A 27500-nucleotide genomic window follows, 5' to 3' on the forward strand; every position below is an offset into this window, starting at 1 on the left:
GTCAAAAAAACAGAAGCTAAAATGAAGAATTAAATTAAAATGTATTCTTTTTATTAGAACATTGAGGTAAATTGTCAGGAAAGAAGAGAAAGGAATTTAAAATGTGTTGAAAAATCCTAAAATCCTTTTTAAGGTTGTATTTTTTCTCTAAAATTGTCTTTCTGAAAGTTATAAGAAGCAAAGTAAAAAAAAATAAATGAATTTATTCAAACAAGTGAAGACCAAGTCTTTAAAATATTTTCTTGGATTTTCAAATTCTATTTGAGTTTTGTCTCTCTTAGAATTAAAAATGTCGAGCAAAGCGAGACCAGCTTGCTAGTAAATAAATACGATTTAAAAAATAGAGGCAGCTCACTGGTAAGTGCTGCTATTTGAGCTATTTATAGAACAGGCCAGCGGGCGACTCATCTGGTCCTTACGGGCACCGCGTTGGTGACCCCTGACTTAGACCATCAGTTGGTCCATTAAGACGTTCCAAGTCACGCCCGCAGAAAGTTCTAGATCGGAGATTTTCAAACTGTGCTACATGAGCCCCAATCAACTTACTAGAATACTCAAACACAGTGTGACTGTTCAAACGTATTAGATATACTTGCGGAGTGAAACCTATGCCGTGTTTTTAATGAATACTTGGGCTTACTGCGCGGCTGTGTTTTCAATGCTGGCCATTATGGTGGTGCTTGGAGAGCCGAGTGTTATTCTGAGGTGGAACTTGGTGGGGAAAAGTTGGAGAAGCACTGAGTGAGAGGATTTGAAATCATGCAACTGTGACAGCGAGACACTTCATTAGGTACACCAGACAAACAAGAGTGTGTGTTATTGTGCTCGCACAACTGTGCTGCTTTATTTAGCTACTGTGTGTGTGTGTGTGTGTGTGTGTGTGTGTGTGTGTGTGTGTGTGTGTGTGTGTGTGTGTGTGTGTGTGTGTGAGATCTTGCAATGCTGACATGCTGACTTAATGGGGACATCACTCGGTTTACACACCTATAGGGGACTTCTGACGATATGGGGACCGGGAAAAAAAAGGTTCCCTAAAGGGAAACCTTTTTAAAATGATAGATCCATTCTGAAGATGCCAAAGTGATTTTTAAGCTTTGGCCCATAAAACATGTTTACTGGTTAGTATGAGTGTGAGACATTTGCACAGCAGCCCCCTCATCGGGATGTAGCTGGTACTGCACTCGCTGCTCTGCTCACACTTCTTCCGTGTATAGTTAATCCCTTTTTTTTCTTCTAATTGGTCCTCAGTAGTCACGTACAAATTTGTGTGAGTTATGCAAAATTACTTAAATGTGGTCCCCCATGAACCCTATTAAATGTTTTTCCCCAGGGTCCCCAGTAAGTATGATCAGCACATTACTTCATCAATCCAGAGATTTAAAGACGTGTATGAGCTAACTGGGCAGTGGCCATTTTACCTAATATTTTTATGCTTCCACAACCTGTAGAAAGAGTGGTCCCCACAAGTCATGATCAAAAACTTGGTCCCCATTCCAAATGATAACCTTGTGTGTGTGTGTGTGTGTGTGTGAGATCTTGCAATGCTGACTTAATGGGGACATCACTTGGTTTACACACCTATAGGGGACTTCTGACGATATGGGGACCGGGAAAAAAAAGGTTCCCTAAAGGGAAATCTTTTTAAAATGATAGATCCATTCTGAAGATGCCAAAATGATTTTTAAGCTTTGGCCCATAAAACATGTTTACTGGTTAGTATGAGTGTGAGACATTTGCACAGCAGCCCCCTCATCGGGATGTAGCTGGTACTGCACTCGCTGCTCTGCTCACATTTCTTCCGTGTATAGTTAATCCTTTTTTTTTTTCTAATTGGTCCTCAGTAGTCACGTACAAATTTGTGTGAATTATGCAAAATTACTTAAATGTGGTCCCCCATGAATCCTATTAAATGTTTTTTCCCCAGGGTCCCCAGTAAGTATGATCAGCACATTACTTCATCAATCCAGAGATTTAAAGACGTGTATGAGCTAACTGGGCAGTGGCCATTTTACCTCAATTTTTTTATGCCTCCACAACCTGTAGAAAGAGTGGTCCCCACAAGTCATGATCAAAAACTTGGTCCCCATTCCAAATGATAACCTTCTGCGTGCGTGCGTGCGTGCGTGCGTGCGTGCGTGCGTGCGTGCGTGCGTGCGTGCGTGCGTGCGTGCGTGCGTGCGTGCGTGCGTGCGTGCGTGCGTGTGTGTGTGTGTGTGTGTGTGTGCGTGTGTGTGTGTGAGATCTTGCAATGCTGACTTAATGGGGACATCACTCGGTTTACACACCTATAGGGGACTTCTGACGATATGGGGACCGGGGAAAAAAAAGCTTCCCTAAAGGGAAACCTTTTTAAAATGATAGTCAGATCCATTCTGAAGATGCCAAAGTGATTTTTAAGCTTTGGCCCATAAAACATGTTTACTGGTTAGTATGAGTGTGAGACATTTGCACAGCAGCCCCCTCATCGGGATGTAGCTGGTACTGCACTCGCTGCTCTGCTCACACTTCTTCCGTGTATAGTTAATCCGTTTTTTTCTTCTAATTGGTCCTCAGTAGTCACGTACAAATTTGTGTGAATTATGCAAAATTATTTAAATGTGGTCCCCCATGAACCCTATTAAATGTTTTTCCCCCAGGGTCCCCAGTAAGTATGATCAGCACATTACTTCATCAATCCAGAGATTTAAAGACGTGTATGAGCTAACTGGGCAGTGGCCATTTTACCTCAATTTTTTTATGCCTCCACAACCTGTAGAAAGAGTGGTCCCCACAAGTCATGATCAAAAACTTGGTCCCCATTCCAAATGATAACCAGAATGTGTGTGTGTGAGGAGAATAATGCTGATTCAACCTGTACACAACTTGACTTTTGTGGAGTATTTTATTGGAAAAAACTACTGTATTTTCCGGACTGTTGAGCACACACAATTTCTGATTCCCCCATGTATTAGCCACACCGGACTATAAGCCACAAATATATACAGTGTGAAATGAGTTATTTACACAGAAAGGTTCTGTAAATGTTTATTACATACCTTTTAATAGTGTCTGTAAGACGGCAGTAAAATGGCTGATCAAACAAAACAGAAGTCGTCATCATGGACCCACTAGCTGCAGAAGCTAGTTCTCCGATCAGCTAAACAGACTCAATACCTCCACGGTGATGTTTTGGTGAATTTACTGAGGAATTTGTAAAAATAAAACGATACAAAAAGAATGCCGTTGTATGGTAATAATACCAACACGGACGCTCGTAAATGTGTTAGCATATTAGCTCATGTGTACGACGCTATCCTGATTGCATTAATCCATCCATCTATCACAATAGCACGTACAAATATGCATAAAACACCCCTCCGGACGTCACACATTGGACGGTTTAGTAAGTGAGAATTGTTGTAATTATTTTGTAAAACTTACAAACCTATATTGGAGTGATGAATGAAGGATCCATAAGTGTAGAATCGGTATGGACGGCTAGTGTCACGTCGGGGGGTGAGAGTTGTGTGTGTGTGTGTGTGTGTGGGGGGGGGGGGGTTGTTCCAGCTCACTGCGGGGTTCGTTCCACCAGGATGCAAACGGACCACTCCGGACAGGACGTGCAGTTAGGAACATGATTTATTCCTTAAAACATCTAAAAAGTACAAAAACAGAAAACAAGCCGAAGGGACAACGTGCCGATCGCACTGGACGTTAAAGCTAACCCTTAGCATAGGCTAGAGATAAGGAACACTTGCGTAACTGCGGCATGAATGAAACAATGAAGCCAGGCCGACTGACCGGCAAAGGCAGGCTTAAATAATGCCTCTGATTAGTGCTCGGGAAACAGGTGAGCGTCCCGAACACCAATCAGAGGCAGGTGAAAATAAGTTACAACGGTAACTAAAACAATCTCAAGGGTGCAAAAAACAGGAACTGAGGGAGTCCAAAACGAACAGAAAATAACAAAACATGATCCGGACTACGGATCATGACAGCTAGAAGACAGAACAGCACTTCTACTTCCTGTTGAAAGCACTAGTCTAAACAAAAGGTCGTGCCGTTTTATAGGCCGCAGGGATCAGAGCGCAGGAAAAAAAGTTGCGCCTTATAGTCCGGATATTAGGGTATGTTACATAACTTACTATACCGCAGTGTCCCACTGGCTCCGATATTATTTCAAATCCCCTGAAATGAGCATGATAGGACCCGTTTAAAAGTTGTGACTTTTGACATTGCGAACATTTACGTGAACAAAAAGCAGAGATATGACATGAACTGATTAACGAGGACCCCAAATTAAACAAGTTGAAAAACTTATTCGGATGTTTCCATTTAGTGGTCAATTGTACGGAATATGTACTGTACTGTGTAATCTACTAATACAAGTTTCAATCAATCAATCGATTTTCTTGAAAAACCATACACAGTGTGGAGCCGCTCCTCAAAGTTAAAAATAATAATAATAACCTCTGTTATGGCAAATAAATGCTATTTTTGAAGAATTTGAAGGCACTTGTGATGAAGGGCTATATATCAAATTTGATTGCTTGACAGATGACATTAAGTATCAGTACCAAGTACATTATCACCGGAGGATGACGTTAAAAATGTTGCACTCGAAAGCAAGCCTTTTGCAGGTACGCTAGCAGCGAGGCTAGCTTTAAACGACGCAACGAGAGAAGTGCTTAGTCAAGTTTAAGACGTGTTGATGGAAGCACGTTGCAGTAAACAGTCATTAAGAGGAATTTAATAGTTATATTAATAACGGTCTAGACCAGGACTGCCCAAACTTGAACCTGTGCCAACTGGCCCCGGGCCAAAGAACCGCTTTTTTAAGCGTGGAAGACAAATTGCCCAAATGTTTCTTTGTTCGGGACCAAAAACAATGATCGATGGAAACTAGTTCGGCAACTAGTTAGCCTCGCAAACATGCCAACAAGGATTGTGTGAGCGTTAAGGTGGTCCCGAAATAGATTTTATTTGTAAAAAGCACTTTACATTGAGAAAACCCCCTCAAAGTGTATTGATATATAAAAAAATAAAAAGATAGTAAGAATAAATAAAAATAAAAACTAGAACTAGCATGCATGTATCTAAAAAGAAGGTTTTTTAAGCCTTTTTTTAAAAGCATGCACAGTCTGTGATGCCCTCAGGTGGTCAGGGAGAGCAATCCATAGACTGGGAGCGGCGGAGCAGAAAGCCCGGTCTCCCATTGTTCATAGCTTTGTCCTCTGAGGTTTGGAGGAGGTTAGTCTGTCCGGAGCGGAGGTGTCGTGTGGAGGATTTGGGGGTGAGCAGTTCCATGGAGGCACTGGTGGGTTAGTAGGGGGACTTTGTATTCAATCCCAAGTGGAACAGGAAACCAATGAAGGGATTTAAGAACTGGTGTGCTGTGGTCGTATTTCCGCACTCTTATCAGGATCCTGGCAGCACTGTTCTGTAAGAACTGCAGCTTCTGGAAGTTCTTGCTGGGGATCCAGACAAGAAGTGACTTGCAGTAGTCTAGCCTAGAGGAGACAAATGATTAATGGAATGCCTTTTTTAATTTTTTTTATTTTATCATCAGTATACACAGGTACAATTAGATTAAAATCAACTCCAGTATCAGTAGAGCAGTCTACAAATATGCAAAAACATAGAAAGTAAAGAAAAGAAAAATAGTGGGCTCAAGGTGAGAGAGAGATTAAAACAACTTGCACTGAGCCTGGTCTATAAAATCCGCTACAGCTCCCTGAGACCGAAGCACTTGTCAAACTACTCTAGCCTACTCTGGACTGGCTGACGCTACTCCGATCGGCGCGGGTGACCGAGGATGTCGTTGTGGCTTGTGCAGCCCTTTGAGACACTTGTGATTTAGAGCTATATAAATAAATATTGATTGATTGATTGATGATAGCCGGCAGCCTGATGCTGTATCGTCGCACGATACCGTCTTTCATTGTACAAACCCCGTTTCCATATGAGTTGGGAAATTGTGTTAGATGTAAATATAAACGGAATACATCCATCCATTTTCTACCGCTTATTCCCTTTCGGAATACAATGATTTGCAAATCATTTTCAAGCCATATTCAGTTGAATATGCTACAAAGACAACATATTTGATGTTCAAACTGATAAACATTTTTTTGTTGTTGCAAATAATCATTAACTTTAGAATTTGATGCCAGCAACACGTGACAAAGAAGTTGGGAAAGGTGGCAATAAGTACTGATAAAGTTGAGAAATGCTCATCAAACACTTATTTGGAACATCCCACAGGTGTGCAGGCTAATTGGGAACAGGTGGGTGCCATGATTGGGTATAAAAACAGCTTCCATGAAATGCTAAGTCATTCACAAACAAGGATGGGGTGAGGTACACCAATTTGTAAGCAAATTGTCGAACAGTTTTAGAACAACATTTCTCAACGAGCTATTGCAAGGAATTTAGGGATTTTAACCATCTGAGGTCTGTAAAATCATCAAAAGGTTCAGAGAATCTGGAGAAATCACCGCACGTAAGCGATGATATTACGGACCTTTGATCCCTCAGGCGGCATTGCATCAAAAACAGACATCAGTGTGTAAAGGATATCACCACATGGGCTCAGGAACACTTCATAAAACCACTGTCAGTAACTACAGTTGGTTGCTACATCTGTAAGTGCACGTTAAAACTCTACTATGCAAAGCAAAACCCATTTGTCAACAACACCCTGAAACGGCACTGGCTTGGCTGGGCCCGAGCTCACCTAAGATGGACTGACGCAAAGTGGAAAAGTGTTCTGTGGTCTGACGAGTCCACATTTCAAATTATATTTGGAAACTGTAGACGTGGTGTCCTCCGGAAAAAAGAGGAAAAAAACCCCATCCGGATTGTTTTGGCGCAAAGTTCAAAAGCCAGCATCTGTGATGGTATGGGGGTGTATTAGTGCCCAAGGCTTGGGTAACTTACACATCTGTGAAGGCACCATTAATGCTGAAAGGTCCATACAGGTTTTGGAGCAACATATGTTGTCATCCAAGCAACGTTATCATGGACGCCCCTGCTTATTTCAGCAAGACAATGTAAAAGTAATACAAGAGTGCGGGTACTTTTCTGGCCCGCCTGTAGTCCAGACCTGTCTCCCATCAAAAATGTGTGGCGCATTATGAAGCGTAAAATACGACAGCGGAGACCCCAGCTCTACATAAAACAAGAATGGGAAAGAATTCCACTTTCAAAGCTTCAACAAATAGTTTCCTCAGTTCCCAAACGTTTATTGAGTGTTGTTAAAAGAAAAGGTGATGAACATGCCCTTTCCCAACTACTTTGGCACGTGTTGCAGCCATGAAATTCTTAGTTAATTATTATTTTTCAAAAAAAAAAATCAAGTTTATGAGTTTGAACATCAAATGGGACATCCTCATGTGAGATTGTGCAAACTAAAACCGAGCCTCCTGGGGAAACATGTTTGTAACATGAACGTCTTTGTGGTTCTTTCCCCCTTTTAGTGGAGCAAGAACAGATCCAGAAGAGGACTTTCACCAACTGGGTCAACGCCCAGCTGGCTAAGGTGAGACCTTTGACCTCTCTGCAGCTCCCTTTTTCAGCGACGCCCCGAGATGGCGTCACGATCCACCAGGGGTCGGGAACCTTTTTGGTTGAGAGAGCCATGAAAGCCAAATATTTCAAAATGTATTTCCGTGAGAGTCGTATAATATTTTTGAAACACTGAATACAACTAAATGCGTGCATTTATAAGTAAGACCTGTCATTTCTTTGTGATCATGTTCTGTTTAGTTCTGTTCTGTTTTGGACTCCATTAGTTCCTGTTTTTGCGCACCCCGGCTTGCTTTTGTTTCCATGACTACCAATCAGTTCACCTGTTTTCACGACTCACACACATGATTCACTTGAACTCATGTACCTGTCGTCAATCACCACGTCACCATTTAAGCCTGCAGTTGCCAGGCAGTCAGCCTGGCGACATCACCTTCGTCTCACCCTCTATCACCTCCTATGTTATCCATGCCAATGATCCATGCTCTTTCCCGGTCCAAGTAAGTTTTTCATGCCATAGTTTGTAAGTTTTATTTTATGTTCATAGTTCTCCCATTGTGCGAGTTTTAGTTTTCATAGCCAAGTTTTTAACCTCCACTAAGAGCGCCTTTTGTTTATACCCTTTGTTTTTGTAATATTTTTGCGTTAAGATTAAAGATGGCATTACCTTCACGCCATGTCCGTTCCAATCGCTTTGCACCACGGGAAAACAAACCACACCATAGTCCAGGTCTTGACAAGACCAACAGTTTTAGAGTATAATTTATTGTTCTTTTTATTAGGGCCCGCATGGCCCATTGAAAAAGGACTCCAAAGGAGTCCTTTGGCAATGGCCAAAGGACCTATTGAATTTCGTGCGTTTTATTATTATTATTATTTTTTCTTTCTTCCGACGCCTCTTTGAGCTGTAATTTGACCCAATTAACATGCTTAAAAACTCACCATATTTGACGCACACATCAGGACCTGCGAAAATTGCCATCTAATAAAAAAAAAATAAAAAAAATACAAATTGCGCTCTAGCGCCCCCAAGGAAGAAAAAAACCCCATACTGCTTGTAACTTCCGTTAACAATGTCGCAGAGACATGAAACAAAAACCTCTATGTAGGACTGACTTAGACCTACATTTCATAATTTACTTTCTCGGGCAAAAATCAACATAAAGTTGGCAAAAACCCCTTCGAAGCAAAATTTTCGCAAAAAATGCTATTTTTGCCTCTTTGCGCTGTAATTTGACCCCCTTTAAAATGCTTCAAAACTCACCAAACTTGGCACACACATCAGGACCGGCAAAAATTGCAATCTTGCAAGCTGCAAGCAGCGTTGGTCGGGCCCGCCTTTGGCTGCTGCCCCCGCGACCCAAGCGGTAGAAGCATGGATAGTAGCTACTATTATTATAGGGTATCGTGTGTAGAATTTTGAGGACAAAAAGATTTAATTCCATTTCAAAATGTCATTGTCTACTGTTAGTCCTAAGTGTCCCAATACTTTTATCCAGTGGTAGCTCTAAGTGTCCCAATACTTTTGTCCAGTGGTAGTAGCCATCTTGAGACAACAGCAGCGCAGCAGCATCAGCGCAGTTGATCTTTGAAGGGTCATAAAATCAAAACCGGAGCAGGAATCAAAACTCTTTCAATAACTTTTAATCAGAAGGGTTTCAAATCTCTCCTGTGCGAGTTTGAAGCCGAAACGAAAAACGCGCTCAGAGGAGATAACGTTTGAAGTAAGGTGACAGGTTTTCACAAAACTTTTGTTTTGAAGGGGTAATTGCTAACTTCCTGTTGATTTTTGCTGAAGGATGTGAATTATTAAAATGTAGGTATAAGCGAGACCTACATAGAAGTTTTTGTTTAATGTCTCTCCGACATTCCTACCGGAAGTTACAAGCAGTTTTGTTTGTGTTTTCTTCCTAAGAGCATTTTTTTTCTGTTTTATTAAAAAAAATTGCGCTAGAGCGCACTTTTGAGTTTTGGGGTTTGTTCTTTCTAGGGTCCTTGGCCCATTGCAAAAGGACTCCAAAGGAGTCCTTTTGCAATGGGCCAAGGACCCTATTGAAACTGGTCCGTTTTATTATTATTATTCCGCCACCTCTTTGAACTGTAATTTGACTCCCTGAACATGCTTCAAAACTCATCAAATTTCACACACTCATCAGAACTGGCGAAAATTGCCGTCTAATAAAAAAACCAAACCCCAAAACTCAAAAATGCGCTCTAGCGCCCCTTAGGAAAAAAAACCAGACTGCTTGTAACTTCCGTTAGCACTGTCGTAGAGACATGAAACAAAAACCTCTAAGTAGGGCTAATTTAGACCTAGATTTCATAATTTTACTTTATACGGCAAAAATCAACAGAAATTTCGCAAAAACTCAATCAACGCAAAATTTTCGCAAAAAAATCTATTTTTGCCTCTTTGAGCTGTAATTTGACCCCCTTAAAATGCTTCAAAACTCACCAAACTTGGCTCACACATCAGGCCCAGCAAAAATTGCGATTTAATGAAAAAAACAAACCCCAAAACTCAAAAATGCGCTCTAGGGCAATTTTTTAATAAAACACAGAAAAAACTGCTCCTAGGAAGAAAACAGACAAAACTGCTTGTAACTTCGGGTAGGAAAGTCGGAGAGACCTTATACAAAAACTTCTATGCAGGTCTCACTTAGACCTACGTTTTAATAATTGACATTCTTCAGCAAAAATCAACAGGAAGTTAAAAATTACCCCTTCAAAATAAAAGTTTTGTAAACACCCGTCACCTTTTATCAAACGTTATCTCCTCTGAGCGCGTTTGTCGTTTCGGCTTCAAACTCGCACAGGAGAGAGTTTGAACCCTTCTGATTAAAAGTTATTGAAAGAGTTTTGATAAGTGCTCCGGCTTGGATTTTACGCGCCTTCAAAAAACCCCTGCGCAAATTTTCCTAAAAAATGTAATTTTTGCCTCTTTGAGCTGTAATTTGACCCCCTTAAAATGCTTCAAAGTGCAAGTTAAAGCTCTACTATGCAAAGCGAAAGCCATTTATCAACAACATCCAGAAACGCCGATCTGTAATTTCACCCCCTTAACATGCTTCAAAACTCACCAAATTTTACACACACATCAGGACTGGCGAAAATTGCCATCTAATAAAAAAACAAACACTAAAAATCAATATTGCGTACTAGCACCCCCTAGGAAAAAACCCAGACAAAACTGCATGTAACTTCAGTTAGGAATGTCGTAGAGACATGAAACAAAAATGTCTATGTTGGTCTGACTTAGACCAGGGCCTGAGTAGCGGCGGCAGCAGCCAAGGGCGGACCCGACCAACGCTGCTTGCAGCTTTAATTAGTAACATTGTTATTTTAAATTTAACCAATAATACCATTAATGCGACATCTTGGACAGGTGCAATAGAAAACGGAATGCATGAGAACGTTATATAATTTGTACGTTATTTTTAACACTGTTATTACCATCGTAATGATTAATTACTTATCGTGTTAAGCAATCTCAGCTAAGATTTATCTGAGAGCCAGATGTAGTCATCAAAAGAGCCACATCTGGCTCTAGAGCCGTAGGTTCCCTACCCCTGCGATACACGTTAGCTCTCGCTTTCTCTCTCCCTCCAAAGATGCTCTTATTGTGAAAGTCAAAGGGGGCAGAGGAGAGTTTGCACACCGGAGAGGACATGGGCAGCAGGAAATAGAACACCAGGCCCGAGACGGACAGCAACAGACGTCTCTTGACCTTTTCGTGCGCCTCCACGCTAGCTGTTAACGCTTCACAATGCACACACGTGGTTGTCGGCGCACGGTGTGTTGTTTGTTTGGCAACACTGACCGTACGCTACCATGACCTCCAGCAGGGAGGACGCGGACGCCCTATCAAGGTCGTTTCACCTGCAACTTCCCGTTTACACTTTTTATTCAACTTTTTGTTGTTTTTGCCTCAACATCAGAACAAGTTTCATTTGGATTTGATCCAGATTGTGTGTCGGTCAGTTGGCAATTTTAAATAAATGACCAATACGGCATTATCTTGGTTTTCTTACGCCCCCGCTTGTGTGTTAATAATAATAATAATAATAATAATAATAAATTTCACTTATAAGGCGCCTTTCTGGGCACTCAAGGACACTGTACAAAATCAAAACAAGAAAATCAATTGGATGAAAACAACAACAACAAGAAAGATCGATAAGATTTACAATGAATAAGCAGTCAGGAATAGGTGTGTTTTGAGTCTTGATTTGAAGAGTTATTCGCTTTTCGTTTACGTTTTTAAAGGCCTACTGAAAGCCACTACTACCCACCACGCAGTCTGATAGTTTATATATCAATGATGAAATATTAACATTGCAACACATGCCAATACGGCCTTTTTAGTTTACTAAATTGCAATTTAAAATTTCCCTTTTTTTTTTTTTTTTTTTTCTTTGTCATGAAAAAGGGTTGTTTTTGTCGTGAAAAAGGGAGTTTTTTTTGGTTTGTGCACTGATTTTTAAGTGTATATTGTGTTTTTTCTGTTGATTTAATTAAAAAAAAATAAAAAAATTAAATAAAAAAATATATTTTTATTTTTTTTTAATAAAAATTCATAAAAAATTATTCTGCGGCCCGTTACCAATCGGGCCACGGCCCGGTGGTTGGGGACCACTGTTGTAGAGCAGTGGTCCCCAACCTTTTTGTATCCGCGGAACGGTCAACGCTTAATAATTTGTCCCGCGGCCCGGGGGTGGGGCTCGAATCCTTTTTTTTTTTTTTTTCTTTGTCATGAAAAAGGGACGTTTTTGTTATGAAAAAGGGAGTTTTTTGTGGTTTCTTCACTAATTGTAAGTGTATATCGTGTTTTTTCTGTTGATTTAATTTTAAATATATATATATTTTTTATTTTTCATTTTATTTTATTTTTTTTAATAAAAATGAATAAAAAATTATTCTATGGCCCGTTACCAATCAGGCCCACGGCCCGGTGGTTGGGGACCACTGTTGTAGAGCAGTATCCTAGTAAATTTGTCTAATAACAGCTGAATCGCTCCCACTGCCCGCTAGTCTTTTTTTTTTTTTTCTAGTCCTTCACTCTCACTTTCCTCATCCACGAATCTTTCATCCTCGCTCAAATTAATGGGGAAATCGTGGCTTTCTCTGTCCGAATCGCTCTTGCCGCTGGTGGCTATTATTATAAACAATGTTCAGATGTGAGGAGCTCCACAACCCGTGACGTCACGCGCACACATCGTCTGCTACTTCCGGTACAGGCAAGGCTTTTTTTTATCAGCACCAAAAGTTGCGAACTTTATCGTGGATGTTCTCTACTAAATCCTTTCAGCAAAAATATGGCAATATGGCGAAATGATCAAGTATGACACATAGAATGGACCTGCTATCCCCGTTTAAATAAGAAAATCGAATTTCAGTAGGCCTTTCATAAACATTAAAGTGCCTCAAGTTGTTGCTCGGATGAAATGAAATGACAAAACTTTTCTTCTACATATAAAGAGTGCAACATTTAAACTGTTTCAAGTCAACTCAGCCTCAGATTAACTTTCCTCCCCCCCACCAGCCCGCCCCCCCCCCCCAACCTGGCAGTAAGAGCATATATGGGCTTATTGTTCTTCCACCATAGAAGTGAGTCAAAATCTATCTTTTAATGTAATATGGCCTTAAATATCCTGCTATAAAAACATTTCAGTAGGCCTTTAATTCCCAAGGGGACATTAAAATGCTGAGCCCAATCCCATTCAAGATCAGACAAACAGAACAGGATCGCTGACGGGTCTGCCAACTTCCGGCGCCCCTTACAAAAAAGGTCAGATATAGGTAAACAACCTGGGCAAATTAAGGCCCGCCGGACATTCCCAAATTAATTTTTTTTAGATCTTTAAGATGGAAAGTGTGGCTGCCATTATGATGTGCACTCATGTTTTTGAACGACCGTAAGTCTTGGACTCTCTACGAAATCTCCTCTGTGGTCAACAAAAGCACCTCAAAGATTCCAGTGGGATCTTCCTGGTACCCTAGGACCTCCAAAACCCTCAAATCTCGACTCCAAACATCCCAGGACAAGCCAGTCAGGTTACTTTTAGACCTCCATCCCAAATCACACCTCACTCCTACTTACTTCCCCAAAGTGGGCTGGCTCAGGCTGGAGGACAGAGTAGAACAACTTGCACTGCGCCTAGTCTATAAAATCCGCTACAGCTCCCTGATACTGAAGTACGCCCTGAGTTCGGTAGGTCGCGAGTTCAAATCCCGGCCGAATCATACCATCCATCCATCCATCTTCTTCCGCTTATCCGAGGTCGGGTCGCGGGGGGCAACAGCCTAAGCAGGGAAACCCAGACTTCCCTCTCCCCAGCCACTTCGTCTAGCTCTTCCCGGGGGATCCCGAGGCGTTCCCAGGCCAGCCGGGAGACCTAGTCTTCCCAACGTGTCCTGGGTCTTTCCCGTGGCCTCCTACCGGTTGGACGTGCCCTAAGCACCTCCCTAGGGAGGCGTTCGGGTGGCATCCTGACCAGATGCCCGAACCACCTCATCTGGCTCCTCTCGATGTGGAGGAGCAGCGGCTTTACTTTGAGTTCCTCCCGGATGGCAGAGCTTCTCACCCTATCTCTAAGGGAGAGCCCCGCCACACGGCGGAGGAAACTCATTTCGGCCGCTTGTACCCGTGATCTTATCCTTTCGGTCATGACCCAAAGCTCATGACCATAGGTGAGGATGGGAACGTAGATCGACCGGTAAATTGAGAGCTTTGCCTTCCGGCTCAGCTCCTTCTTCACCACAACGGATCGGTACAAACGTCCGCATTACTGAAGACGCCGCACCGATCCGCCTGTCGATCTCACGATCCACTCTTCCTTCACTCGTGAACAAGACTCCTAAGTACTTGAACTCCTCCACTTGGGGCAGGGTCTCCTCCCCAACCCGGAGATGGCATTCCACCCTTTTCCGGGCGAGAACCATGGACTCGGACTTGGAGGTGCTGATTCTCATTCCGGTCGCTTCACACTCGGCTGCGAACCGATCCAGTGAGAGCTGAAGATCCCGGTCAGATGAAGCCATCAGGACCACATCATCTGCAAAAAGCAGAGACCTAATCCTGCGGTCACCAAAACCGGAACCCCTCAGCGCCTTGACTGCGCCTAGAAATTCTGTCCATAAAAGTTATGAACAGAATCGGTGACAAAGGACAGCCTTGGCGGAGTCCAACCCTCACTGGAAATGTGTTCGACTTACTGCCGGCAATGCGGACCAAGCTCTGGCACTGATCATACAGGGAGCGGACCGCCACAATAAGACAGTCCGATACCCCATACTCTCTGAGCACTCCCCACAGGACTTCCCGAGGGACACGGTCGAATGCCTTCTCCAAGTCCCGAATCATACCAAAGACTATAAAAATGGGACCCATTACCTCCCTGCTTGGTACTCAGCATCAAGGGTTGAAATTGGGGGTTAAATCACCATAAATGATTCCCGGGCGCGGCACCGCTGCTGCCCACTGCTCCCCTCACCTCCCAGGGGGTGATCAAGGGTGATGGGTCAAATGCAGAGAATAATAGGTATGTGTGTGACAATCATTGGTACTTTAACTTGTCAGACTACTCTGGCCTACTCTGGACTGGCTGCCACTACTTCGATCAGCGCGAGTGACAGAGGATATCGTTGTGGCTTGTGCAGTCACTTGTGATTTAGGACTATATATATAAACATTGATTGATTGATTGATTGATAGCTGGCAGCCTGATGCCGTATCGTCGCAAGATACCTTCTTTTATTGTAAATTAGCCAAAGACTTAAGTCAACTTGACCTTCGTCTTTTTAAGTTAGGGTCCCGTGCAGCGCATGCAATTGGTTGAATACGTGATGCGCACCCTGAACTCTATTGTAACAATGTGTGTTTCCACATTTATTGTGTTTGTTTCCATGTTATATTATGCTTAAATCTACTATGTTCACATTGGTTCAGTCCGTAGTTATGTGATCTTGATTCCTAGTTTATAAAATACGCTACTCCTCTCTGATACCGAAGTACATGTCACACTACTTCCAGAACGTAAATGACCGCCATAACCACAACACTAGGGGGAGCTTCACAAACCACGTTAACCCAGATTCCGATCTAACAAAGGTCTTAACTCATTCTCCTTCTATGCCACATCAATAAGGAAAGAAACGGCATCTCTATCCTCCTTCAAAAGCGCACTAAAAGAACACCTCCAGGCAACTTCAACCCTAGACTAACACTCTCCCCCCTCCACATCCCACCAAGGGGGTGTGATGTTCATATTTTGTCAATATTCAGTGTTTTATCATTTAGTATTTAGAATTCCATTACGTTTTTTAAGGCGGTCTGTCATAATGTTTTTAGCATTCAATCAATCAATCAATCAATGTTTATTTATATAGCCCCAAATCACAAATGTCTCAAAGGACTGCACAAATCATTACGACTACAACATCCTCGGAAGAACCCACTAAAGGGCAAGGAAAACTCACACCCAGTGGGCAGGGAGAATTCACATCCAGTGGGACGCCAGTGACAATGCTGACTATGAGAAACCTTGGAGAGGACCTCAGATGTGGGCAACACCCCCCCTCTAGGGGACCGAAAGCAATGGATGTCAAGCGGGTCCAACATGATACTGTGAAAGTTCAATCCATAGTGGCTCCAACAGAGCCGAGAGAGTTCAGTTCACGCGGATCCAAGACCGCAGCGAGAGTCCCGTCCACAGGAAACCATCTCAAGCGGATCAGCAGCGTAGAGATGTCCCCAACCGATACAGGCGAGAGGCCCATCCTGGGTCCCGACGAGCGGTCCATCCTGGGTCTCGACTCTGGACAGCCAGTACTTCATCCATGGTCATCGGACCGGACCCCCTCCACAAGGGAGGGGGGTACATAGGAGAAAGAAAAGAAGCGGCAGATCAACTGGTCTAAAAAGGACGGCTATTTAAAGGCTAGAGTATACAGATGAGTTTTAAGGTGAGACTTAAATGCTTCTACTGAGGTAGCATCTCGAACTGTTACCGGGAGGGCATTCCAGAGTACTGGAGCCCGAACGGAAAACGCTCTATAGCCCGCAGACTTTTTTTGGGCTCTAGGAATCACTAATAAGCCGGAGTCTTTTGAACGCAGATTTCTTGCCGGGACATATGGTACAATACAATCGGCAAGATAGGATGGAGCTAGACCGTGTAGTATTTTATACGTAAGTAGTAAAACCTTAAAGTCACATCTTAAGTGCACAGGAAGCCAGTGCTGGTGAGCCAGTACAGGCGTAATGTGATCAAACTTTCTTGTTCTTGTCAAAAGTCTAGCAGCCGCATTTTGTACCAACTGTAATCTTTTAATGCTAGACATGGGGAGACCCGAAAATAATACGTTACAGTAGTCGAGGCGAGACGTAACAAACGCATGGATAATGATCTCAGCGTCTTTAGTGGACAAAATGGAGCGAATTTTAGCGATATTACGGAGATGAAAGAAGGCCGTTTTAGTAATGCTTTTAATGTGTGACTCAAAGGAGAGAGTTGGGTCGAAGATAATACCCAGATTTTTTACAGAGTCACCTTGTTTTATTACTTGGTTGTCAAATGTTAAAGTTGTATTATTAAATAGAGGTCGGTGTCTAGCAGGACCGATAATCAGCATTTCCGTTTTTTTGGCATTAAGTTGCAAAAAGTTAGCGGACATCCATTGTTTAATTTCATCAAGACACGCTTCCAACTGACTACAATCCGGCGTGTTGGTCAGCTTTAGGGGCATGTAGAGTTGGGTGTCATCAGCATAACAGTGAAAGCTAACACCGTATTTGCGTATGACGTCACCCAGCGGCAGCATGTAGATGCTGAAGAGTACAGGGCCAAGGACCGAACCCTGGGGAACTCCACACGTTACCTTAACATAGTCCGAGGTCACACTGTCATGGGAGACACACTGCATCCTATCAGTAAGATAAGAGTTAAACCATGACAGGGCTGAGTCTGACATACCAATTCGTGTTTTGACATCATTGTGGAGTTTTGTATTAATGTTCTTAAAAATAAATTTACCGGCCCCCAGACACATTTTTTTTTCCCCTCTAAATGTGGCCCCCCCGAGTCAAAATAATTGCCCAGGCTTGTCTTAAAGTATTGCTTAAACCTTGGAAATTGGAAGTCGGAGCTGGGAGTGACGTCACAGTTAGTTTACGATGTCGGAAATCAAAATGTCCACATCGGCGATAGCTATTGTTACGCTTCAATCGTTTCTGGATTCTGTAAATATCCAGCGGGCCGCGTTGAAATTTTGATGTTGTATTATGTCAAGGGAGCCCATTTTACTTCCATTTTTATGCTGTTATTGCAAGACCCGATTTACGTGACTTCAAACTTGACAACTCGTTGGCTGCTTCTGAGACGGGATCGATTAGTTTAGCCTTAATTTGCCAGACGTGAGTCTTGCTTTTTGAAGTAGAGGATTTTACACTGAATTATTACACATGGAATTATTTTACACTGAGTTTTTTGACACATAGGTTTTTTTTTTTTACACTGAATTATTATACACTTTATTCTACTCAGATTTTTTTTACACCGAACCTTTATTCAATGTTGTTTTTAGACTGAATTATTATAAATGTATTTTTTTACGCTGAATGTTTATATGCTGATTTTTTTTTTTTTACAATTAATTTTTCCCCGCTGAATTTTTTTAGGCTGAATTTTATTTTTACACTTAATTTTTTTAACACTCAATTTTTCAAACATTTTTTTACAATGAATTATTATACACTGTTATTTTTATCCAGAAATTTTTTCACACTGAATTTTTATACACAATTATTTACACTGATTTTTTTTAAGCACTGTTTTTTTCACAGAAAAAATTTTTTATGCTTGATTTATATATGTTTAATTGTTATACACTGAATTTTTTTTATACTGGATTTTTACACGCTGAATTGTTTAATGCTGAATTATATACCGAATTCTTTTTCACAGTTTTTTACTCTGAATTTTTTATACACTAAATGTTTTTAACACTGAATTTTTTACACATTTTTTTTACTGTGAACTTTTATACACTGAATTATTATACACTGTTATTTTTATCCAGAAATTTTTTCAGACAGAATTTTTATACACATTATTTACACTGATTTTTTTAAGCACTGTTTTTTTCACAGACATTTTTTTTATGCTTGATTTTTATGTTTAATTGTTATACACTGAATTTTTTTTATTCTGGATTTTTACACGCTGAATTGTTTAATGCTGAATTATATACCAAATTCATTTTCACAGTTTTTTTACTCTGAATTTTTTATACACCAAATGTTTTTAACACTGAATTTTTTGCACATTTTTTTTTACTGTGAACTTTTATACACTGAATTATTATACACTGTTATTTTCATCCAGAAATTTTTTCACACTGAATTTTTATACACAATTTTTTACACTGATTTTTTTTATGCACTGTTTTTTTCACAGAACATTTTTTTCATGCTTGATTTTTATATGAATTTTTTACACATTTTTTTTACTGTGAACTTTTATATGCTGGATTATTATACACTGTTATTTTTATCCAGAAATTTTTTCACACTGAATTTTTATACGCAATTATTTACACTGATTTTTTTTAAGCACTGTTTTTTTCACAGAAAAAATTTTTTATGCTTGATTTTTATGTTTAATTGTTATACACTGAATATTTTTATACTGGATTTTTACACGCTGAATTGTTTAATGCTGAATTATATGCCGAATTAATTTTCACAGTTTTTTACTCTGAATTTTTTATACACCAAATGTTTTTAACACTGAATTTTTTACAAATTTTTTTTACTGTGAACTTTTATACACTGAATTATTATACACTGTTATTTTTATCCAGAAATTTTTTTCACACAGAATTTTTATACACAATTATTTACACTGATTTTTTTTCAAGCACTGTTTTTTTCACAGAAAAAAATGTTTATGCTTGATTTTTATATGTTTAATTGTTATACACTGAATTTTTTTTATTCTGGATTTTTACACGCTGAATTGTTTAATGCTGAATTATATACCGAATTCATTTTCACAGTTTTTTACTCTGAATTTTTTATACACCAAATGTTTTTAACACTAAATTTTTACACATTTTTTTTACTGTGAACTTTTATACACTGAATTATTATACACTGTTATTTTTATCCAGAAATTTTTTCACACTGAATTTTTACACACAATTTTTTACATTGATTTTTTTATGCACTGTTTTTTTTCACAGAACTATTATAGACAATTTTTTTTATGCTTAATTTTTATATGTTGAATTTTTATACAAAGAATTTTTTTTATAGTGGATTTTTACATGCTGAATTTTTTAATGCTAAATTAATTTTCACAATTTTTTACTCTGAATTTTTTATACACCAAATGTTTTTAACACTGAATTTTTTACACATTTTTTTTACTGTGAACTTTTATACACTGAATTATTATACACTGTTATTTTTATCCAGAAATCTTTTCACACTGAATTTTTATACACAATTTTTTACACAGATTTTTTTTATGCACTGTTTTTTTCACTGAACTATTATAGACAATTTTTTCTATGCTTAATTTTTATATGTTGAATTTTTATACACATAATTTTTTTAATAGTGGATTTTTAAATGCTGAATTTTTTAATGCTAAATTAATTTTCACTATTTTTTACTCTGAATTTTTTATACACCAAATGTTTTTAACACTGAATTTTTTACACATTTTTTTTTACAATGACATTTTATACGGTGAATTATTATACACTGTTATTTTTACTCAGAATTTTTATTACACAGAATTTTTATACACTTTTTTTTACATAGATTTCCTTTTACACTTAACTTTTATACACTGAATTATTATACACTATTTTTTATGCAAAATTTTTATAAACTGAATTTTTTTACACTGTATTTCCACACGCTGATTTTTTTCATGCTGAATTATTATACAGTGAATTTTTTACACTGTTTTTTGCTCTGAATTTTTTTATATATCACATTTTCTTTTTACACAGAATTTTTTTTTACACGGAATTATTATACAACTATTATTTTTACCCTGAATTTGTATACACAATTTCTTTTACACTGTTTTCTTTTACACTGAATTATTAAACTCACATTTTTTCACGCTGAATTTTTATACACTGAATTTGTTGACGCTGTTTTTTTGGTCTGAATTTTTTTATACATATTTTTTTTATACATAGTTCTTTTTACACTGAATTATTATACAACTGTTATTTTTAGACAGAATTGTTTTACACTGACTTTTTATACACAATTTCTTTAACACTGATTTGTTTTATACTGAACTTTTACACACTGTTTTTACACTGAATTATTATACACTAATTTCTTCACGCTGAATTTTTCTAAACTGAATTTTTATACGTATTTATTATACACAGATTTTTTTTGTACACTGAATTTCTTTCACCCTGATTTTTAAAACACATAATTTTAAAGCACACGCATTTTGCCAACATTTTTTTTTTTTTCAATGAAATTATCAGCATAATTTGATGTAGAAAACAAATTCAGCTGACAAAATTAATACTCAAAAAAAAGTCCTGCTACATTAATTCAGTGTCAAAAAAAAAATGATATTATGGGTAACCTCAATATTTTTTTGTGAATCTAAAAAAGTTTGCGTGAGCTCTACCTTTTCTGCATGGAACTTGGTTCTCGTGATCATCAAAAGTTCCACATAGTCCGAAACGCAGCTAAGATCGGCTCCCTTCAATAGGAAATCTAGCTCCATCCTATCTTGCCGATTGTATTGTACCATATGTCCCGGCAAGAAATCTGCGTTCAAAGGACTCCGGCTCATTAGTGATTCCCAAAGCCCAAAAAAAGTCTGCGGGCTATAGAGCGTTTTCCGTTCGGGCTCCAGTACTCTGGAATGCCCTCCCGGTAAAAGTTCGAGATGCCACCTCAGTATAAGCATTTAAGTCTCACCTTAAAACTCATCTGTATACTCTAGCCTTTAAATAGACTCCCTCTTTAGACCAGTTGATCTGCCGTTTCTTTTCTTTTTCTTCTATGTCCCACTCTCCCTTGTGGAGGGGGTCCGGTCCGATTCGGTGGCCATGTACTGCTTGCCTGTGTATCGGCTGGGGACATCTCTGCGCTGCTGATCCGCCTCCGCTTGGGATGGTTTCCTGCTGGCTCCGCTGTGAACGGGACTCTCGCTGCTGTGTTGGATCCGCTTTGGACTGGACTCTCGCGACTGTGTTGGATCCATTGTGGATTGAACTTTCACAGTATCATGTTAGACCCGCTCGACATCCATTGCTTTCCTCCTCTCCAAGGTTCTCATAGTCATTATTGTCACCGACGTCCCACTGGGTGTGAGTTTTCCTTGCCCTTATGTGGGCCTACCGAGGATGTCGTGGTGGTTTGTGCAGCCCTTTGAGACACTAGTGATTTAGCTATATAAGTAAACATTGATTGATTGATTGAAATGAGTCCCAATTGACTGAAATTGTGTTGCTTTTATCAGAGGAGGCCTCCCTGCATGGTGTCGGATCTCTTCAACGACTTCCGAGATGGATCCAAGCTGCTGGACCTGCTGGAGGTGATGAGCAACCAGCGCATCGTGAGTCCTCGCTCCTGCGTCGCATTCTCATGCGCCGACGCCGATGCTAACGCTGAGTTTGTCTGCTGGTCAGAGCCGCGAGCGAGGCCGAGGGACGTTCCACCACAGGAGCAACATCGAGAAAGCTCTGGCCTTCCTCAGGCAGAAATCAGTAAGGATAAGAAAATATCCAAGATGGCGTGTGTAGTCCAGAATTGTAATAATGTCCCGGTGACGTCAGATCAAACTGGTCAACATCAACATTCCCGACATCATCGATGGCAAACCCTCCATCATCCTGGGCCTGGTCTGGACCATCATCCTCCAGTACCACGTGAGACTGAGAACACTTGGGAGAACCCGACGGAACATGAAGTCTTTGTGTCTGGCCCACAGATCGAGGAGCTGGCCAGCGTGCTCTCCTTCAACTCCCGCCAGTCCTCCATGGAGTCTCTGGCCAGTTTGGACTCTCGCTCCACGTTGTCCTGCGGCGGTCCCGCCCCCCGCAAGGGCTCGCCGCTCCACGCCCGGTTCAGGGTGTCGGCTAAGAAGGCCCTCCTGCTGTGGGTGCGCGAGCAGTGTCACAAGTACGTGGACGACTTCCACACACTGGTTCAAGTCCTCTTTTTGGGGTCTCTCAACAACAACTTTAGTGTCAGTTAGTACTGGAAGTGAAACATAGTGAATTGTGAAGTGAATTATATTTATATAGCGCTTTTCTCTAGTGACTGAAAGCGCTTTACATAGTGAAACCCAATATCTAAGTTACATTTAAACCAGTGTGGGCGGCACTGGGAGCAGGTGGGTTAAAGTGTCTTGCCCAAGGACACAACGGCAGTGACTAGAATGGCGGACGCGGGAATCGAACCTGCAACCCTCAAGTTGCTGGCACGGCCACTCTACCAACCGAGCTATGCCGCCCCAAACGTCTTCTTTACTAAATAGCTCTGGGAGTGGTAAAGGTGGCCGACCTTTTACCACCGTATAGCTCGGTTGGTAGAGCGGCCGTGCCAGCGACTTGAGGGTTGCAGGTTCGATCCAAGCTTACACCATCCTAGTCACTGCCGTTGTGTCCTTGGGCAAGACACCTTACCCACCTGCTCCCAGTGCCACCCACACTGGTTTTAAATGTAACTTAGATATTGGGTTTCACCATGTAAAGCGCTTTGAGTCACTTGAGAAAAGCGCTATATAAATATAATTCACTTCACTTCACTATTTCAACGGGCAGGTGGCGGTTCTGATAAAATCTTGGTTCGGGTGCACGGCGGGTGGATGACGACTTTGGTGATGCGGTTGCGGATGATATAATTGCCTGTCCGCGCATCTCTACAAGACAGCCATGACATTATGTTCTTTACAAGTGTATGTCGACTTTTCAGCTACATTCGGGCGGAAGGCGACGTACACCCTGGACAAGTCGCCACCTCATCCCAGGGCCAACACAGATAGACAGACAACATTCACACACTAGGGACCATTTAGTGTTGCCAATCAAATTAGCGGTGTATACATATACTGTACATACCCTCGTTTTTTTTTTTTTTTTACCCGGTTAAATAAAGAATATCGATTGGTGTAGCTCAGCTCAACGTGAAGTGATCTTCCAGTGAAGTATTTCTTGCAGGGCCGGCTGTTCCGTCAACGTCAAGGACTTCAAAGGCAGCTGGCGGAGCGGCGTGGTCTTCCTGGCCATCTTGTACGCCCTCAGGTCGGACCTGGTGGACCTGTCCAAGGCCAGAACCAGGAGCAACAAGCAGAACCTGGAGGAGGCTTTTCGCGTGGCCGAGAGAGAGCTGAAGATCCCGCGGCTGCTGGAGCCCGATGGTGAGGAAGCGTGTCTTTTGTCTCCGGCATCTTCTTCCTGCACGTCCGTGTCAATTTAGGGAGGTCTTTGTGGATCTCACATTTAACAAGTCAGTGATGGTCTCGTGGGGCTCCCGCTTCCCGCTGCACCCTGTTTCCATATGAGTTGGGAAATTGTGTTAGATGTAAATATAAACGGAATACAATGATTTGCAAATCATTTTCAACCCATATTCAGTTAAATATGCTACAAAGACAACATATTTGATGTTCAAACTGATAAAAAAAAAAATTTGTGCAAACAATCATTAACTTTAGAATTTGATGCCGGCAACACGTGAGAAAGAAGTCGGGAAATGTGGCAATAAACACTGATAAAGTTGAGGAATGCTCATCAAACACTTATTTGGAGCATCCCACAGGTGTGCAGGCTAATTGGGAACAGGTGGGTGCCGTGATTGGGTATAAAAACAGCTTCCCCCCAAAAAATGCTCAGTCTTTCACAAGAAAGGATGGGGCGAGGTACACCCCTTTGTCCACAACTGCGTGAGCAAATAGTCAAACAGTTTAAGAACAATGTTGCTCAAAGTGCAATTGCAAGAAATTTAGGGATTTGAACATCCACAGTCCATAATATCATCAAAAGGTGCAGAGAATCTGGAGAAATCACTCCACCTAAGCAGCATGGCCAGCAACCAACATTGAATGACCGTGACTTTCCATCCCTCAGACGGCTCTGTATCAAAAACCGACATCGATCTCTAAAGGATATCACCACATGGGCTCAGGAACACTTCAGAACAACACTGTCACTAAATACAGTTCGTCACTACGGTATGGGGCGGTATAGCTCGGTTGGTAGAGTGGCCGTGCCAGCAACTTGAGGGTGCCAGGTTCGATTCCCACTTCCGCCATCCTAGTCACTGCCGTTGTGTCCTTGGGCAAGACACTTTACCCACCTGCTCCCAGTGTCACCCACACTGGTTTAAATGTAACTTAGATATTGGGTTTCACTATGTAAAGCGCTTTGAGTCACTAGAGAAAAGCCCATCCATCCATCCATCCATTTCCTACCGCTTATTCCCTTTCGGGGTTGCAGGGGGCGCTGGCGCCTATCTCAGCTACAATCGGGCGGAAGGCGGGGTACACCCTGGACAAGTCGCCACCTCATCGCAGGGCCAACACAGATAGACAGACAACATTCACACACTAGGGCAAATTTAGTGTTGCCAATCAACCTATCTCCAGGTGCATGTCTTTGGAAGTGGGAGGAAGCCGGAGTACCCGGAGGGAACCCACGCATTCACGGGGGAGAACATGCAAACTCCACACAGAAAGATCCCGAGCCTGGATTTGAACCCAGGACTGCAGGACCTTTGTATTGTGAGGCAGACGCACTAACCACTCTGCCACCGTGAAGCCCCTAGAGAAAAGCGCTATATAAATATAATTCACTTCACTTCACTACATCTGTAAGTGCAAGTTAAAGCTCTACTATGCAAAGCAAAAGCCATTTATCAACAACATCCAGAAACGCCGCTGCCTTCTCTGGGCCCGAGATCATCTAAGATGGACTGATGCAAAGTGAAAACGTGTTAATTTTGACAGCAAAATTTGATTTAGTTTTGGTCATAGTTTTTTGACTAAAATGTAATTTAGTTTTAGTCATAATTTAGTTATTTGAATTGTTTTATTTTTAGTCTAGTTTTAGTTGACGAAATATCATAAGATCATAGTCGACGAAAACTACAGTAGATCTAGTCGACTAAAGGGTGATATGTAAACTTTCCCTTCAATTTCTGAAAATCAAAGCAAAAGAGCGGAAAAAATCACCGATACAAGTCGTATTTTGATGAAAATCATGTCTCAAATTTAGTATTTCACGAGTAAGCCGTGTAATAAATAGAAAATGTTCCCTTATGTCCTCTCTCCTCTTCCTTCCTACGTTTACGCAACTTCCTTACCAAGTCGCTCTGATTGGTTCTCTTCCTAACGAAATGAGTTCCGATTGGATCTCGTCTCTGGCAGACATTTTCGTCTCGTTTTTATTCGTCGACGAATATGTCGATACACCTCGTCATCGTCTTCGTCCACGTAAATTATTTTTTATTTAGTTATTGTCTCGTTTTAGTCAGGGAAAAAAAGGTCGTTGACGATAACTGACGAAAATTTTTCGTCAACAAAATTAACACTGCTGCGGTCTGACGAGTCCACATTTCAAATAATTTTTGGGGAAATATTCGACATCGTGTCATACGGACCGAAAGGGAAGCGAACCATCCAGACTGTTATCGACGCAAAGTTGAAAAGTTGGCATTTGTGATGGTATGAGGGTGCATTAGTGCCCAAGGCGTGGGTAACTTACACATTTGTGAAGGCACCATTAATGCTGAAAGGTACATACAGGTTTTGGAACAACATATGCTGCCATCTTTTTGATGGACGCCCCTGCTTATTTCAGCAAGACAATGCCAAGCCACATTCAGCACGTGTTACAACAGCGTGACTCCGTAAAAAAACAGTGCGGGTACTTTCCTGGCCCGCCTGCAGTCCAGAACTGTCTCCCATCGAAAATATGTGGCGTATTATGAAGCGTAAAATACGACAGCGGAGACCCCGGACTGTTGAACGACTGAAGTTCTACATCATGGGTGTCAAACTCTGGCCCGCCGTGTAATTTAATTTGGCCCTTGAGGCAATATCAATTTAGCATTAGAGCCGGCCCCCCGGTGTTATACAACGTCGGTGCCGCTGTAACACCGCATTCACCGCTAATACTCATACTTGCCAACCCTCCTAGTTTTTCCGATAGACTCCCGAAGTTCAGTGCCCCTCCCGAAAATCTCCCGGGGCAACCATTCTCCTGAATTTCTACCGATTTCCACCTGGACAACTATATTGGGGGCGTGCATTTAAGGCACTGCCTTTAGCGTGTGTGTGTGGCTTTTACCCACACACACACATGCACAAGTGAATGCAAGGCATACTTAGTCAACAGCCATACAGGACACACTGAGGGTGGCCGTTTAAACAACTTTAGCACTGTTACAAATATGCGCCACACTGTGAACCCACACTAAACAAGAATGACAAATACATTTCGGGTGAACATCCGCACCGTAACACAACAGAACAAATACCCAGAACCCCTTGCAGTACTAGCTCTTCCAGGAAACTGACCAATAATTAACGTTTTATTCATTGCTACTTCAAGGCTTGAATGTTTGGTTCATTTATTATTGTTATTTTATTTTCAAATGTATTATTAGCCTGTGGAAAAAAAATAATATTTACCTCAGAAGATTGCAAATAGAAAAAAAGGCATAACATTTGTATTAAAATTTTATATAATATGCCATTGATATTTTTTCAATTATTATTATTATTATTTAAAACTGGATTTTGCATGTCAGTAAAACTATATAAGCCTTGCTTGTTCAATATTTAATGCAAAACTTGTTTGGGTCCCTATCAAAAGGTTAATTTGTTCAACCTTGGCCCGCGGCTTTGTTCCGTTTAAAATTTCGGCCCACTCTGTATTTGAGTTTGACACCCCTGCTCTACATAAAACAAGAATGGGAAAGAATTCCACTTTCAAAG

The 27500-nt window shown here is 41.0% G+C and overlaps 1 protein-coding gene across 1 annotated transcript in view; it reads left to right on the forward strand.

Moving 5' to 3' along the window:
• syne2b (spectrin repeat containing, nuclear envelope 2b) overlaps window positions 1-27500 on the forward strand; it is a 408840-nt gene that overhangs the window by 16287 nt on the left and 365053 nt on the right. Inside the window, exons 3-8 of the mRNA XM_061886295.1 lie at window positions 7458-7519; window positions 22020-22115; window positions 22189-22266; window positions 22336-22428; window positions 22491-22681; window positions 23722-23921. Coding sequence (XP_061742279.1) covers window positions 7458-7519; window positions 22020-22115; window positions 22189-22266; window positions 22336-22428; window positions 22491-22681; window positions 23722-23921 — 720 coding nt within the window. The remainder of the gene's footprint in view (window positions 1-7457; window positions 7520-22019; window positions 22116-22188; window positions 22267-22335; window positions 22429-22490; window positions 22682-23721; window positions 23922-27500) is intronic.

Source organism: Nerophis ophidion, linkage group LG24, assembly GCF_033978795.1.
Source record: "Nerophis ophidion isolate RoL-2023_Sa linkage group LG24, RoL_Noph_v1.0, whole genome shotgun sequence".
NCBI lineage: Eukaryota > Metazoa > Chordata > Actinopteri > Syngnathiformes > Syngnathidae > Nerophis > Nerophis ophidion.